The sequence below is a fragment of the Equus quagga genome, chromosome 10 (assembly GCF_021613505.1).
Source record: "Equus quagga isolate Etosha38 chromosome 10, UCLA_HA_Equagga_1.0, whole genome shotgun sequence".
Taxonomy (NCBI): Eukaryota; Metazoa; Chordata; class Mammalia; order Perissodactyla; family Equidae; genus Equus; species Equus quagga.
Genome location: NC_060276.1, coordinates 36,356,922 through 36,372,941, shown reverse-complemented (window position 1 = coordinate 36,372,941; position 16,020 = coordinate 36,356,922). Strand labels below are relative to the sequence as shown.

At 44.1% G+C, this 16,020-nt stretch overlaps 1 protein-coding gene across 1 annotated transcript in view; it reads right to left on the bottom strand.

Moving 5' to 3' along the window:
• GUCY2F (guanylate cyclase 2F, retinal) overlaps positions 1 to 16,020 on the bottom strand; it is an 84,187-nt gene that overhangs the window by 12,401 nt on the left and 55,766 nt on the right. Inside the window, exons 10-14 of the mRNA XM_046674039.1 lie at positions 12,854 to 13,003; positions 9,673 to 9,821; positions 7,264 to 7,427; positions 6,293 to 6,485; positions 2,882 to 3,056 (exon numbers count right to left, since the gene is read on the bottom strand). Of these exons, the coding sequence (XP_046529995.1) occupies positions 2,882 to 3,056; positions 6,293 to 6,485; positions 7,264 to 7,427; positions 9,673 to 9,821; positions 12,854 to 13,003 (831 nt within the window). The remainder of the gene's footprint in view (positions 1 to 2,881; positions 3,057 to 6,292; positions 6,486 to 7,263; positions 7,428 to 9,672; positions 9,822 to 12,853; positions 13,004 to 16,020) is intronic.

The following is a 16,020-nucleotide window of genomic DNA, read 5'->3' as shown; positions in this document are numbered from 1 at the left end:
AGAAAATCCAAGAATACTTTCTATTTGCCCTTAGAACGATTTTTGTTTTAACATTTTAAGATGGCCATGTTAGGCCTTCAGAGAGTGGACATTACTTGAAAAAACTTCAGCAGCCATACTGAAAACCTAGTTCAGGTGCATCTAGAAAGTTCTCCACCTTCACCTTTCTGGTCTCTGTTCTGTTTCCGTGTTAAAATTGTTCAGCATTATCTTTTTGCTGTTTCCTAAGTTACAGAAAGTAATTAAGAGTTTTTGCTTCAAAAAGATCTTTCTGAACTTCACTTTTTAAGAATAAAAATAAATAAGGACTACAAAACTTATGATTCTCATTTTAATTAATTTCTCATCCATTTAGAACCATTCATTGAGCACTGAGCTCAATGAATCAAGGGGAGCTAGGCATCAAGGGGAATAAAAAAGAAATGTAACACGTGGTCTCAGTTCTCCAGGAGTTTATAATCTAATTGAAGAGAAGAGATGACCAATCAAAGCAATTAAGTGACAACCCAAGACAATGTATGGTTGAGGCAAGGTAAACGGTTCAGCCGGAAGTGCTATAATACTTTTAAAAATGGGAGGCGGTTCTTACTGGGACCTGGTTCAGCCAAGAAGGGTCCAATAGAGAAGGTAGTATTTGATTTGGATCTTGATGAGTGGGTAGGATTTGAATAGGAGAAAAGGGACATGAAACAAAGGTTCGTGGTTGGGATTGAGCATGGAATTTTGGAAAACTCTTACAGAAAGCAGTCTTCCTAGTTCAGGTGGCTAGGGAGAACGTGGAGACAAGGTTGGATACTGGGTTGTACAAGATGGAGGACCTTGAACCACAAGAGAATTTTGAGCAGGGAATTACATGATGAAAATGATTTTTATTTTATTTTTTCTCAGAGTATAGAATGCATTGAAGGTGGGGAGTAAAAACCAGGGAAACCTGTTAGGTGGCTGCTGCAGTGCCCAAGGTTGTGATTACTGGAAAGGAAGTGATGATGGGGGAAGGGGGCAAAAAAGGGTGATGAGAGAAAGACATTATAAAGGAGAAACAACAGACTTGTTGGCTGTCTGATTGACAACTGTGAGGAAATTGGCATGGGCTTATGAGCTCATGCTGGTTTGTGGGAAAAGATGACTCGAAGTTTTAGCTATGTTGAATTCGAAGTAATGGTGAATCATCCAAGAAGAGATGTGCTGAGTGGGGTTGGACATGTGAAACTGAAGCACCAATGAGAGACAAGGGCTTTTCTTTAAAAGAAAAATACTGAACACCTGCTATGTTCTAAGCATTCAGGATACAAACATGAGTAAGATATGGTTCCTACCATCCAGGAGCTTGTAGTCTAATGGAAGCACAGACAAGCAAACATATTATACTGATGGCTATGAAAAGGATAGATAGAAAGAAGCAAGAGTGGAAGCAAGAAGATGCTATTGCAGTGATCCAGGCAAGAGATGCTGGCAGCCTAGGCATGAGTAGTGAGAGCCAAGAAGATACAAGACAGGTTCAAGAAATATTTAACAGGTGAAATGTTCAAGACTTAGTAATTAGTCGAATGGTGAAGGTCAGAGTGAGGAGGGAGTTAAGAAGGATGACTCCCAAGACCAACTGGAATAACAAGGTGATAGGTAGTGCTACCAACTGAAATAGAGAATAAATACGGAAGAGAAGGAAGTTTATAGGAGAAGAAAATAATTCTATTTTGGATGTGTTGAATCTGATGTGTGTGTGGAATGTTCGGGTGGAAATGTCAGCACCAAGTTTGATATACAAGGCTGAAGCTTAAGGGAGAAGAGGTACTAAAGTGGTAGAGTTGGACGCCATCAGCATTCAAGTGGTAGTTAACCCATAGACATGAATGAGATCACCAGAAGAGTATATAAGGTTATAAAAACTGTGGATGAAGGACAGAACCCTGGGGAATATCAATATTTAAAGGACAGAAAGAGACAGAGGAAATTATCAGACGATAGTAGAAAATGAAAGCCATGTTGGAGTGGGTTGAGAAATGAATTAGAGGTCAGGATGTGCAAAGAGCAAGGAGACCCAAACTCAGAGTTTTGCAGAATATGTGGGAGCAGCCACAATTAGAGAACAAGAATTGCTAAGTAAATGAAATGGAGAAAAAGCATTCAGAGAGGGGGGAGCATGTCATAAAAGCCAATTGAGGGAAGTTTTATGGAGGATTGTCAAGAATATCAAATGCTGCAGAGATAAGGGCAGACTAGGACTGGGAAAAGTGATGGAGGCTGAAGCCAGATTGCAAAGGGGCTAAAGAGGGATGGATAGTGAAGAAATGGCACAGTGAGTGTCAATCATTCCTTTAAAAAATTGGTAGGAAAGGGATGAATATGATGGGGGAGGAAAAGGAGCCTATAAGAGCAAAAGAAAGAGTGGAGAGGAGAGCAAGAGGGCCTAGTAGGTGAGATATCTGTGACATCAAGTGAGATATCTGTCAAGATACCTGTGAATGTGTGAAGAGAGATGGGAAGGATACAATGAGGGGGAGATCCTGAAGAGATTCAAGCAAGGGGGGAAGACTGTGGGAAAAAAAATACTTCAGGAGTTGAGATTTTAACTAATCAAATGAATTATCCTACATATAACATATGCCTGTTGATCTTGTATCATAGTCAATCATGGAAATGTTGGCTCTAACAAGAAAGGTAGAGTGAAAGGGTTTGGTACCTAGAACAAGGACTGCTGCCCACTGGGGTAGTACAGGTGCTGGGAAGAGAGTAAACTGGGGTAGGCATAAAGGAATTATGCAGCACTAAACACCTGTATAATCCAGTTGCCAGTAACCACGGGAGAGCTACCCTCTTCCCCTTTTCTAATCGTCTCTTGAGGTGCATGGGAACGTCTTCTGGTTTAGCTGGTTGTTGTTACCTGAGTGCAGGCCTATTCGAATCCGGACTGGCACCTCTGGCATATGCCGCATCTTGAAAGTACCCACGGAGCTCAGAATATCTAGGGACATGTTTGCGATTTCAGCTGCATGCCTACTGCCATTCCTCTTCGGGAGCCCTGAGGCCACCATGTAAGCATCTCCAATGGTCTCTACCTGGGAATCGTGGGAAATAGAATTAGCAAGCAAATAACTTCTGTGTGTGTGTGTCTCTCACAGAGTTTAAGGAGCATGATGGAGGCCAGGTGTTCTTGTAAAGTGAGGAAGACAGAGAGAGAGCCTGTCAGTGGTTCACAGGCATTGCTGCACATTAGAATCACTTAAGGAACTTTATAAAAAACTGCTGTCTAGGTCCCACACCCATAGATTCCGAAATAAGTACAGCTACGTTGCAGGTTCCTGGCTGGCCCTAGAGAACTATCATGTTCCAAATAATTCCTGAGGGGAGGAATTTCTGGGACTGTCCATGGATGTCCGCGGGGGAGCACCCTAGGAGAAGGTGCATATGGTGCTCCCCCAGCAAGCATTTCTCTAGATGATTTTGGGTAAATGAGCTAGGACAGCCTTAAAGCAAGTATAGGGAAAGGGAAAGGAAGGAGGTGGAAAAGTCTGTTCCCTCTGCTTTGCCTTGCTAATATGATGGAGTTAGTTTTGCAGTCCCATTTGGTATGAGAACTGTGTCTTTTACCACCAGCTACTTCATCTTCTTCTAGTGCTGCCTCTTGAAGGGGCAGCAGTACTAGCCCTCAACTGCTTTGCAGGGGCAGTTAGAGCTGAACGCTTGTAAATAAAGCCAAATCTGTGCTCCTCATCCTCCCCACAGAAGTGTGCTCACTCTTCTAGGTGACTAGTTAGTTGAAGCTTTTCAAATAAATCCAAAAGATAAGTAAGCTGAAAAGACTTCTATGAAATGTGCCGGTCAGACTCTGCTAGTACAAGTTTGGATCCAGTTAGAATCCATGTTCTCCTAAGAACTGCACTCACAGAGTGCAATAGTTAAGAGCATGAAACCCTGAAGTCATACTGCCCTGGTTAGAATCCCAGATGCACCATTTACAAACTGTGTGGCTTTGGACAAGTCACTTAACCTCTCTATGCTTCAGTATCCTTATCTGTAAAGTAGGGATAATGACAGTATCTACCTCATAGAGTTTTCTAAGGACTAAATAACTTAGTATATGTCAAAGCACTTAAAACCTGCCTGGTGGATGATAAATGCAAGCTATCTCATCATCATCATCATCGTCATCATCATTACCAAAGTGATACATCTTGAAATGAGCCATAAGACTGTGGCTGTGACTCAGCTCCAGAGAAAGTTTAGTAATGAGCAGTAGGCCCCTCATCATGACTTTCCATATAGCCAATAACAATGATCCTTTGCACCTATGGGTCTGTGTACCTCAGCATGCTTCCATCCAGGCCCTCCCTTACCTGGTACAATTTGAGACAAGGATCCCTGACGTCAAATAAGCATGTCTGCCTGCACAGAGGAAGACAACAGGTACAATGCAAACGCTATACTGGAGGGAGAACTCACTGGCTGGCCACTATCAGAGACTGGTGGTTGACCCTTCAGCTTTAATGAGTCATTCACCTGGAAGCCCCCAAGGATATGAAGGAGATTAGAAGGGCAAGGAGTATGGGCACTGCCTAGCCTTGGCGTGAGACTACTGTGGGGGAATTGTGGGTTGCATAAGCCAGCACAAGGGCACAGAGAAGAGAAAGTATAGAAAGGGGTCTGGTGAGATGGGGTGGTGGCAGGAGAACTGAAACTGAAAACAAATCACCAACTTCATAATTCTGCAGTAGCCTTCTCACTTCCATTTCAGATTATCAAGTGCCAAGGGAGGTGATTCCAATTTTAAAGGTAAGGAAAATGAAAACACGAACGAGTTTGGTGACTCACTGTTGGTTCAATTTTTATTTTCTTTGCACTGTGTTGTTTTTAATAAACAGGACTGAAAAATTAGATTTCATTTTTGGATTCATGTAGCCCTGCTCTGTCCTGGAAACCCTCCACTCAATCCCTACTGCAGCCATGAAGTACCAAAATACCTAACGGCCTCATCCCCAAGCTCCCCGACAATTGTCTGAACAGTATCAGCTGGATTGATTAAACCAGTGGCTGTGTTACTGCCCATGCTGAATCATCTGTGATTTTAGTTTCAACTGAATTAGCTTTCGGTGATTTGTTTTTCTCTTCAGGCTGCTTAAGTTCAACAAGTTAAGACAGGTAGCCTGATTCCATGGATTTTTCCTCTACTGTGGTTTCTACGTGTGCTTCTTGATTAGTTTGCAGCTCCTGCTGATTGACAGGTATGATGTCTAGTTCTGAGCCCTATTTAGGTGGCTTGGCCTAGCCCTGAGGCTCTCTACCTGACCTGAAAGGGCCCTGTCTAATCTGAGATAAACACACTGCCCTGTGTGTGACTTGAGAGTTGGAACTTTTCAGACTACTGTGAAGGATCCAATGAATGGAGCTAGTCATTCTCCAGCTCTGCCTTGGTTCCTGGGACAGAGAGCTGTCTAAAGTTTGGGATGCCTGGGGCATCTTTCCCCATCAATAAGACAAGTATCCATGTTGCAAACAATGTGGAAATGTCCCTGCACAGCTATGAAATTTTCAATCATTTTCTGCCTAGAGACAATACATAAAATCAAGAGTAAAGAAGTATGGCACTGAAATGAGTGGATGTAGTCATCTGTTCGCTACTCATCTCCCACGATCTTTGATAGAAAGAGTGGAAATTGAGAGACTGGAGGGGTGGGGAAAAGTGGGAGCAGGGGGTTGCAACTTCACAATTAATCACTTCCCCAGACCTCAGACCAATAGGTGGGCTCTTGGTTACCCTGTAGCAATCCCAAAGAGCCACAGATTTAATAGCTCTTTGACATGTGTAATGTGAGAGTTCCCTCCTGTATAACAACAGTACCTAAAGGAGGAAACCAAATTTCAACAGCATGTATTAGATCTACACAAACATTACCAAGATAAACTCTGTAGCAGTCACCAACTATGGGCAAAACACCAATAGTTCTGTGCCTAGCATGATACTGCCTACACTGTGTGTACTTAGCCACTGAAGTTCAATATCTCTTTTGGGCCCAGCCTCTTCTTAGTCCCAGTTCTACAAAACAGCTCCAAATAAATCTGACCAGCAATCTCTTATTGCTGGGTTGAGATTGTCATTTCGTAAAGTGTGAAATTATATGCATTCTATCTGGCCTTCATTTCCAATGGGATACCAATAAAAGTGGTGTACTTTTTAAATTTTAATTCCTAAATAACAACAATCAATAAAATCGTATCCTTCAATTTTGGAATACACACAGATGAGCCTCATATAAAAATTTCTCTCTGGAATATATTTCTCTGCTAAGGAACTTACCTTGTAGACATCATGACTGCCAATGATGGCATCAAAGAGCGTGTACAGGTCATTGAGAAGATCCACCACCTCAATGGGCTCACTCATGGCTGAGATAGTGGTAAAGCCCACAATGTCACTGAAGTACAAGGTGACCAAGTCAAAGCCCTCAGGTTCGACCGTGCAGCCCTTTTTAAGGGATTCAGCAACTGATCTGAAAAGCAGGCACAGAGATTCCTCAGACCACACAGGCCTCCCTCCATGCCACACACATATCTGCTAGAACACAATTTCTCAAAAATCACTGCCAAGTAAATGATGAGGAAGAAAATGTCACCTGGATGAAAACATTAATTCTTTCATTTATTCTACAAATGTATATTGAGTGCTTACAATGTACCAGGCACTGTGCCAAGCACTGGAATACAGCCCTGAACAGAGAGCCCTAGTCTGTGGCTTTGTGGAGCTCTTTCAGCTCTCCGTCCTTCTTCCTCAGCCCACTCCCCTCGGGGAATGTTCCCAGGTGGTTGCCTTTGCATGAAACTAATTTCCCCAATTATCTCCTGGAAGATCATGTTACAACACGATAAGGTGCCTTGGAAGATTTGGAAATTGTAGCAACAGATAAGGTTTTCAACTAAGGGAGGAAAAACCTAGAGAAACAACCCTGCTACTTTCCTCCAGGAACTCGAAGAACTGCCTCCTTTTAATTGGTCAACTTCCAGGCAAAGTCACAAAATGACACATAGAAAAACTGAGGCACCAAAAACTTAGATGACCAGCATGATCCATAGGTAGTGGAAAATTAGGAAGTGTGCTCTGCTCCCTTGGTTTCCAATTCTTCTTTGATTTGAAGGTATGATTTAAACTTACTGGGAGTAGAGAGGGTGCGGGACGGGGAGGGACCAGTTAGTTGATGGGTAATTTTTTTTTCTATTTTTAATGGAACACACTGTTACAAGGATTCACACTCCTCAGGTGTTCACACATACGGTGGTAGCATCTGTGTTAGAAGCTTTTCTGTTTTCTGTTTTTCAATTTCCAGCTCTTCAGTCCGCTCTCGGATCAAGTCTTCCAAGTTGCTAGAATATTGCTCCAACATCCGAAGCATAGAATCAATGATATTGGTCTTCTTCCCTTTATTGAAAGTTTTAAACTGAAAGTAAAACAGAAAAATAAGCTAGGGAATTCTTACTCCCCAAACTCAGAGATGATGGAGCAGGACCTCTTATTATAAAGCCCTTCCTCTAAAATGCCGGAGCAGGAGAGGTGAACCCAGGTATAAATAGGAAACGTCACCACCCACCCTCATTGTCATCCTGGCTGATTCACAGGGCTCTTTTTTTCCCTGAGTAGTTCTTCCCCTACCCTCCTAGCTCTTTCAAGTCTGAGCAAAGGCAATCTGGGCAGGATCCTTCAGTTCTGAGATGCTATCACATGAATAGTAGCCACTTCAAAGGCAACAGGATTTGGTCTTGAGCCCAGGCCAATTGTGAGTGGAATAAGGGGAAAGAGGGCAGAGAGTGCTATTTTACCCTTCTAGATCATCAACCTACTAAATCATCCTTATCTTCTAATGCTACTGTGTTGCCAGTTCTTGGACAGCGGGAGGTTCCTTGACCTCTAAAATATGACCCAAGATCTACATAATAAGATCTACCCCTATTTCTTACCATAGGGTCCAGGAATAATGGTGTCCCCTAGCACCTGCCCTTCATGTCACTCAGGGTCGTGTAGAAATTCAAGTGGTATTGCCTCATACTATGCCTTGATCCTTTGGAGGTGGCTGCATGCCATAGATTTTCAATATGTCCTCCTCGGACCTTTTCCATCTACAGAGACAGGGACCTTGGTATATCATTGGAATCATGAGGGGGTAGCCCCTCCTTGCTGCTGTATTCAGCATGCACAAGGCTGTGTTCATAACAACAAAAGACTGATGGTAGTTTTGCTGAGCAGACATCTAGGAATCTGCCCCATGAACCCTCTTATCCAGCTAGGCTCCAAATGCTCCACTTAGCACTCAATGCCAAGGCCAACATGAAGAGATTCCTTCTGGGACTGATCCACATCTACATGTCCTCCAAGGTCCTGCAGGTAATTTCAGTAGCCAGCTCAGGTGCTTTGGGCTCCCCCTATTGCCTAACCCAAGGAGCCTCCCTCTCCACCCCTTCCCATTTAAGTTTTATTAGCTGCAGGGAGTTGGGAGGCTCCCCTTGTCTATCAAACAGTCTAAACTTCCACTGAAGCATTTCAGTGAGGGCAGCCCCAGCAACGTCTTCTTTGAAGGTTGCATGATGTGCACTCCTTCTATCTATCACTGGCTTCTCTGCTGCCTTCTGAAATAACATCTCTAGCATCAACACAAGGGCAAATGCTTTTTCTCCTGCCTCATGGTAAGTTTTTAGACATTTGACCTTCATGCTCCTTTGCCTTTTCCATACTTTGAACACCTGTTTGAGTGTCCTCAAGAAACTCAGCCAGACTAATGGAGGCATTCTTAGCTGGGGACACGGATGACTTCATATGCAGGACCCCTCAGGCTTTCAATGCAACTCTTTCCTTTTTCCGCCTCAAATACCTGTCACTCACAAAGCATCTCAGTGCTGTACTCCAGCCAGGCTCAGAAGCCTCTCCACCAGAGCTGACACAGTACTCACAGAGAGCACTCTCAGTTTCAGTAGCCTGTAATTTCAACAAAGCCCTAAACTGCATGCTTCAACATAGGAACCGCACCCTAGCTCCCTTAGCAGGTCTCTCTCTGTCCTTTCTTCATTTCCCCTCTTTTAATCCCCAACTCCAGGGAAAGAATCAGCCTTTTTAGAAATTCAGTATCTTAAGGAGAGAGGTTGTCACTTTTCCTGTGCTCTGTTGCCTCAAGTAGTTCCCTAGGAATCTAAGGAGACTCCTGCTTTTGGACTGCACATTTGCACTTTCTTTCCATCTTGAACATCCTTCCAAACACCCCATATTTTTCCTGATCCTCCAAAAACAGCCTGGTATCACTTAAGTTGTATATTCATCAGAGTTCTCTGGGATCTCCAAAGCAAACTTAGCTCCATGAGGATCCCCATCTATTCCATGATACCCATCTTCTAACAATCTTAATACCATTGCATTGCCCAGTGGTTCAAGTCCATCTCTGAAAGGTTGGTTAGGTCAGAATGTAGATGGGCTGGAACAGAGGTTCAGATACAGAAGAGCATCAAAACCAACCCTCGTGCTCTTGGAGGATGTGCTGGGGATGCTCCAGCCTCAAAGGCCTCCAAGTATTCACCTCCATGACTTTTTCCCTTGTGAGAGTTTCCTTCCACAATATGATGAGAACCCAAGGAGTTAGTTTTGGGTAGGCTGGCTTCAGGACAGATTCCGGGTAGTACTAAGATCCAGAGAGTCCTTACCTGGTTAAATATTTCATCAAAAGTTGGTCGCTGTTCTGCAGACTCAGCCCAGCACTGCTGCATCAGCTGGAGACATTCTGGAGGGGCGTATTCAGGAGGAACCACTGGTCTGTATACAGGAGGAGGTTTCTTAAGTCTGTCTATGATTTCTGTCCAGAAGCGAGAAGAGAAAGCTCTATGAATCAGGGGGAAAGCACCAATACTTGGCAAAGGTAATTGAGTTTTAGCCAAGAAAGGGGTTGTCAGGAGAAATCACAGAAAGGTGATCTCCTTTGCTTTCTCCTTAGGTGGTCTGAATATAAATTGTATCTGACCAAAGCCTACATCAGTCAATGGAGGAGGGGATGAGAAATTAATCAGCTGAGCTCTTGGTACCATTTAGGCACAGTTTTATCCTGCTTCTGCTAGGTTTTAGATGTCACCTATCTGATGTCAATTCTAACACTACGCCTCCAGTGATCTGGCTCCCGTCACCCACCCCAAATCATCTAAGCCTTCCAATCCCCACAGTAGATCCAGTTAGCCCCCATTGAAAGTCCCGGCCCAGCACAGGTCCAAGATGTGGGCTCTGCCTGGCCCATAGGGAAAGGGAATTAAGAACTCCTATGAATAGTTCAGGTCCTGGTCAAGATCCTCCCAGCTGCTGGGCCCTGAACTCCACTTTCAGTGGAACGTTTACTATGTATCAGACTATGGGCTGAGCATTTTGCATGCATTGTTTCACTTGATTCTCACTATAGACAGATGAGGTATGAACTCTTATTTTTGTTTTGCAGAAGGGAAAACTGAGGCAGAGAGAGAGTAAATAACTGACTCAATGTCACATGGCTCGTAAGTGAGAGAAATCGAATTTGACCCCAGGCAGTCTCAGTCTGCTACCTCATCCTTCTTCCAATTGCCTCAGACCTTGACTGGGAGTTCTAAACTCCCTATTTCAGACCCAACAGCCATTAGTGACCAGAGGTCTAAATCAGTCAGACTGACCTTTTTACAAAGGGAGAAAACTCCCTGGAAGGAGGAGAAAATAGTTTGTCTTCATTGTCCCCAGCAACCCACACTGGGCCTCAAACTGGTCTCTCTGCTTCCAGCTTAGCCTTCTCCAAACCATTCCCAAAACACAAACTTGGCCACATCACTTTCTTGCTTAAAATCCTTTCATGCCTTCTCATTACCCACAGGGTAAAATCCAAGCCCTGACTATCTCTTCAGCTCATTTCTTATCTCTAGTCACCTCCATCTCTGACATCCTCACCATGAGCCAAACTTTGCTTGCTCCACCAGTATGCCCTTCCCACTCCTGCATTGGCTGTAACACTCCAACAGTGCTACTTCATACCATAAGAAATATCCTCTTGCCTCCATGAAATAATTTTAGCTTTTGCCTCTGATTTCTCAGCTCCTTGTGACAGCACAACTTCTGCCCCTTTAACCCAGGTTGGCCTGTACCAGTAATGGTTTCTCCATCAGAGCACCCTGCTCTCAGGGCAATGAATTCCATGGAAATCAACCCCTTGGAGTGTGACTGCCCCATCCACTCTCTGGTAGAGGGAGTTCTTGTCCCTTTCTCAGAACACCATCAAGTAGAATGGTTCACCTCTCTGCTTAGGCCCAGCAAGATTCAGGCCTGTGAGGAGCTCACAGCCCAGTTGAGGAGATAAACAATGACCAACCATATAAGTGCTCTAGCAGACATATGCACAAGTGAGCAGAGAAGGGGCATCTGATCCACAGTGAAGAGGTCAGAGAAGGCTTCCAATAGGAGTTAACATGAGTTGGATGAGGCAAGGTGGGGCGAAGGTGAGGACATTCCAGGTACTGTGTACAACATATGTGGAGACACAGAGGTAGGAGAGACCTTCGTACTTTCAGGGCACTGCCAGTCATGTGGTTTAGCAGGAGTGTGGGGAGTAACAGACGATAAGTCTAGAGAAGTGGCTAGGGGCCAGACTGTGAAGGGCCTTGTATGTCATGTGAGGAGTTTGGGCTTCATTTAACTAGTGATGGGGAACAGTTGGAGGACATTAAGTAGAGGAGGGATAGGAGACTCTGAGTGAGGAAAAGATAACTAAGTATTTTGGGTTTGGTTTGGTTTGGTTTTGCATTTTTAACATCTCTTATTGTGAAATAAACTCAGAGTTCCAGACAAGTTGTAAAAATAGTACAATTGCCTGTATACCTTTCACTCAACTTCCCCCTTAATGTTAGCAATTTATATAACCATAGTACAAAGGAAATTAATATTGGCACAATACTATTACTAATCTAGAGTCTTTAATTAAATTTCATCAACTTTCCCCCTAGTATCCCTTTTCTATCCCACAATTGAATTCAAGATCCCATATTGCATTTAATTGTTGTGTTTCAGTCTCCTCCAATCTGTGATGGTTCCTCATTCTTTCCTGCCTTTCATGATTTTGATACTTTTGATGAGTACTGACCAGTTATTTTGCAGAATGTCTCTCAATTGGGGTGTGTCTGATGCTTTCTCATAGTTAGATTGAAGTTATGCATTTTTGGCGAGGATACCACAGAGGTGGCATTGTTCCCTTCTCAGTGCACCATGTCAGGGGGTACATAATGTCCATGTGCCTTGATCACTTGGTTAAGGTGGTGTCTGCAGGATCCTCCACTAGTAAACTTACTAGTTTTTTTTCACTTGTAGTTAGCATCTAGTGGGTTCATACTTTTAGAATATGCAAATATCCTGTTTCCCTTCAAATTTTACCCTACTGATTTTACCATTCACTGATGGATCGTGCCTGATAGCCAAACATTTTAATGGGAGATAAGGGTGAAAGCCTGCGGCAGGTCACAGGGAAAGTATGGGAGGACCTTGACATCTAGGAGCATCATGAGAGGTAATGAAATACCTGGCAGAGTGCCTTAAAGGAGTAGAGGGGGCTGCTAACAAAAAGAACTGACATTGGTCTTGTATGTCCTTGGCTTATGCCACAGTTTGGAAAAGAACCAGCTTCTTGGGTGGGGGAATTTCTTCCAAATGCGTAGAGGTGTCTGGCTCCAAGTCCCACCTGCACACAACACAGGCTGCTTGCAGACTAGCAGGCAGTTAGCACAAACACACAACCCTGTTCCCTTTCCTGGCAAATCACAACAGCCTGGGTTGGCCTGATAATCTGGGTCATGGTGGGCGCCTGGTGCCTTTTTCTCACCTCCCACTTACCTTCAGCAGGCAGATCCATCATGCAGAATGGGGTGCCCCGGACCATCACTTCTTGCATGATGATGGCAAAGCTATAGACGTCTCCTGCAAAAGAGCCTAACCTGCTGCCCCTCGGGGCTCTCAACAGTTCAGGAGCCGTCCAGAGTAACTCTGAAAAGAAAGCATTGTGTGATGAATGCAGGGAGGATTAACTGACAGCATTTGCAATGCCCTCGAGGGCTCCAAGGGTCCTGTTTCTTTGACTGCTTTATATTTTTATTAGGCAGACTGGCATGCTAGTGCCCACCCCCCTAAGGTCTGAATCTATGAATCTAAGGAATTATGCACAGAGAAAGCATACTACTCTCCCCACCCCAGGACCGACAAGGCAGACACAGCAGAGGTGTGGGGAAGGGCAGAGAAGCTCCATGTAGAAAAACTATCTGGCGCTTGCTTTCTTACTCTCGAGTCTGCAAGTAGCAGTTGGCAGTCTTCCAGGGAAAGGCGAGTACACTGCCAGATGGTTGCCATGGATTTGCTATTTACCGAGATCTATATGTGTCTGGTAATTTGTGCCGGGGTTCAGGGATTCACAAGCTGCTTTCTCCAGGTCCTCTCTAAGGGAATTAGAGGATCCCTAGGCCTCCTCTGTTCCTTGCAGAGCAAAAAGGTGCAGCAATTCCTTCAACTCAGTTATGCAAATATTTATTGAGAGTCTGCTATGTACCAGGCACTGTGTTGGGTGCAGGGGTGGTGCCAGAGATAAATTAGACCTTGCCTTTGCCCTTGTAGAGTTCACAGACCAGTGGACAAGATAGACACATGTACCCCTAACTGCAATATGAGAGAGAGTGATGAGGCCCAGGATATAGTACATACAGGGAAATGAATTTATTAAAAGCCAAAATTGAGTACCCACTCTGTGTTCTGCTGCATTTCAGTCCCCATCTGGGAAAAAAAAATTATTATCTCTGCTTTCAGAGAGTTATGGCAGTCAGAGACTCAGAAATTGGGTCGGGTGAGGAGGGCCCCTTAAGCAAAATATAAAGAAATACACATTAACAATATAAATAGTCAAAGTCTGACGCAGTGTTTTACACTGAACTGTATGCAATTGCCATTTCTGTAGGTGAAAAATAGTTGAATATTGACAATTCCATGAGGTTCAAACTAATGAAAAACTGAGCTGATCAAATTAGTCCAGGAAGGCTTCCTGGAAAAGTTAAATCATAAAGGAGCTTGTTAAGAAGGTCAAGGATGCAGTTTCCTAGAGCTGAGAGGGTAAGGGCTTTGCAGGGAGAAAGAACAGTACGTGCAAAAGAACAAGAGGTAGAAAGGAGCAAATTGCAGATGGGGGTGGTGGTAAGCAGATTAGCTTGGCCGGAGAGAAGGGCTCTGTTAAGGAATAATGAGAAATGGGGTTGATGAAGTGGGGGAGGGAGGGTGGCTGGAAGAATGAGGGCAGAAGGTGAGAGGCCCTGAGAGCCAAATGAAGGCATTTGGAGTGAATACAAAAGGCAGTAGGGGTGCTGGAGCTGGAGAGGGATTTGATGAAAGCCGTGTTCAGGAAGATTAATCTGGCAACCTGTACAAGCTGGATTGAAGAAGGAGAGAGGCTGGAGTCAGGGAGACCAGCTAGGAAGTTATTACAGTAAGAGCCGGAGGCGAAGTGAAAGGGGCCTGAATGGGGGTGGGGGTGGTAGCAGCAGGACGGGGAACCAGATATATAGGAAGGCTACAATGGAAGAGGAAGTGCTCAACGTGCTCCTCGAAGGGGAGAGAGCTGGAGTAAACAACAGGTTGACGCCCAGATAGGGAGGCTGGAGAAGAGTGTCTACTGAGGGTGGAGATGGGGGGAGAAAGTGCTGGCTAACTTTTCACAGTGTTAAATTGGGAGTATTGGAAAGGGAGCCCAGGGGACAATCTCCTATGAAGCAGGAAGGAGGATGAAAGGTCAGAGATTATTTTGGCTTGTTAGTGAAACCTAGGAAAGAGAAACTCACCCTGGAAATTCTTATTTTGAGCCAATCCTGATCAAAATGATGGAACAGGCAATTCTAGCCTCACCCCCAATCATGTCCTCATTTTCCCTCTTTGTCCTCCAGACATCCCCAGCCTTTGTCCCCCGACTCCCTTGCCCTTGTGAAAGTCTCTGATACACTCACTGTAGTGGTTTTGCACTTACGTCTCCTTGCCTAGGAGGACTGATATTTGAAAATAAAACTGAAAAGACTGAATGACTTTAGTCAAAGGAATACATTTCTGACTGTGAGATTTCAGGCATAAGGTTTTGAGAGGAGGGAAGAGGGGTATATTTGGGAGCAGGGAAAACAGTATGCGGCTGTCTCTCCCTGGCATCCTCTGTCCTTGCACATTTAAAAGCACAAGAAGGGAAAAGAGGACAAAACTCTCTGGTAAAAAGCCGGGTGATTAAATACGATCATTACCAAACAGTATTTTCAGAGAGCACTTACATGTATGTTGTTAATGGATAAAATGAGGCTTTATCTGCACTGTACTTACATAATTGAGTGTGGGCAGTAATGAATACACTTACAACCCATCCCCATTTTCCCATCCTCACCCCAGAGACAAGTAAGTGCCACTACCTGCCATTAGACTTGAACTCTCAGGAAAACTAGAAAAATTACTTTGGCTTGTTTTGTATCTGCTCGAGCCAGCCAGTACCAACTCTGAGCCTTGCTATGGTGATAAAATCAACTTTGGAGAGCCAGGGTGGTATAGTACAAAAGAACACAGGCTCAGAATCGAGAGACCTGGGTTCAAAATCTCAGCTTGGTCAGTAATTAGCTCACCTGACTGAACCTCAGTTTCCCTATCTGTGAAATGGAAGTTGAGCCAGATGATCTCCAAGGACCTTCCAATTATAAGATGCTACTAGCTCTGCCATCTAAGGAAGGAGTAGAGAGTTTCTTTATTTTATTTCATCCATTCATTGATTCAACAAACATTTTTTCTGTCAGGAACTGTGAAAGGCACTGAGGGAGGCAAACCTGTTTCTTGCCTTCACAAAGCTTATAGTTTGGGTAGGGAGAGAAGACAGCTAATTAAACATGTAAAATCAACAAAGTGTGGTATGACAAAAAAGTTCAAAGCCCCAAAGGATCATAAAGAGGGGAACTTAGATGAGCACAGGGGGTCATAGAAAGCCTCTTGAGTCAGTGGTG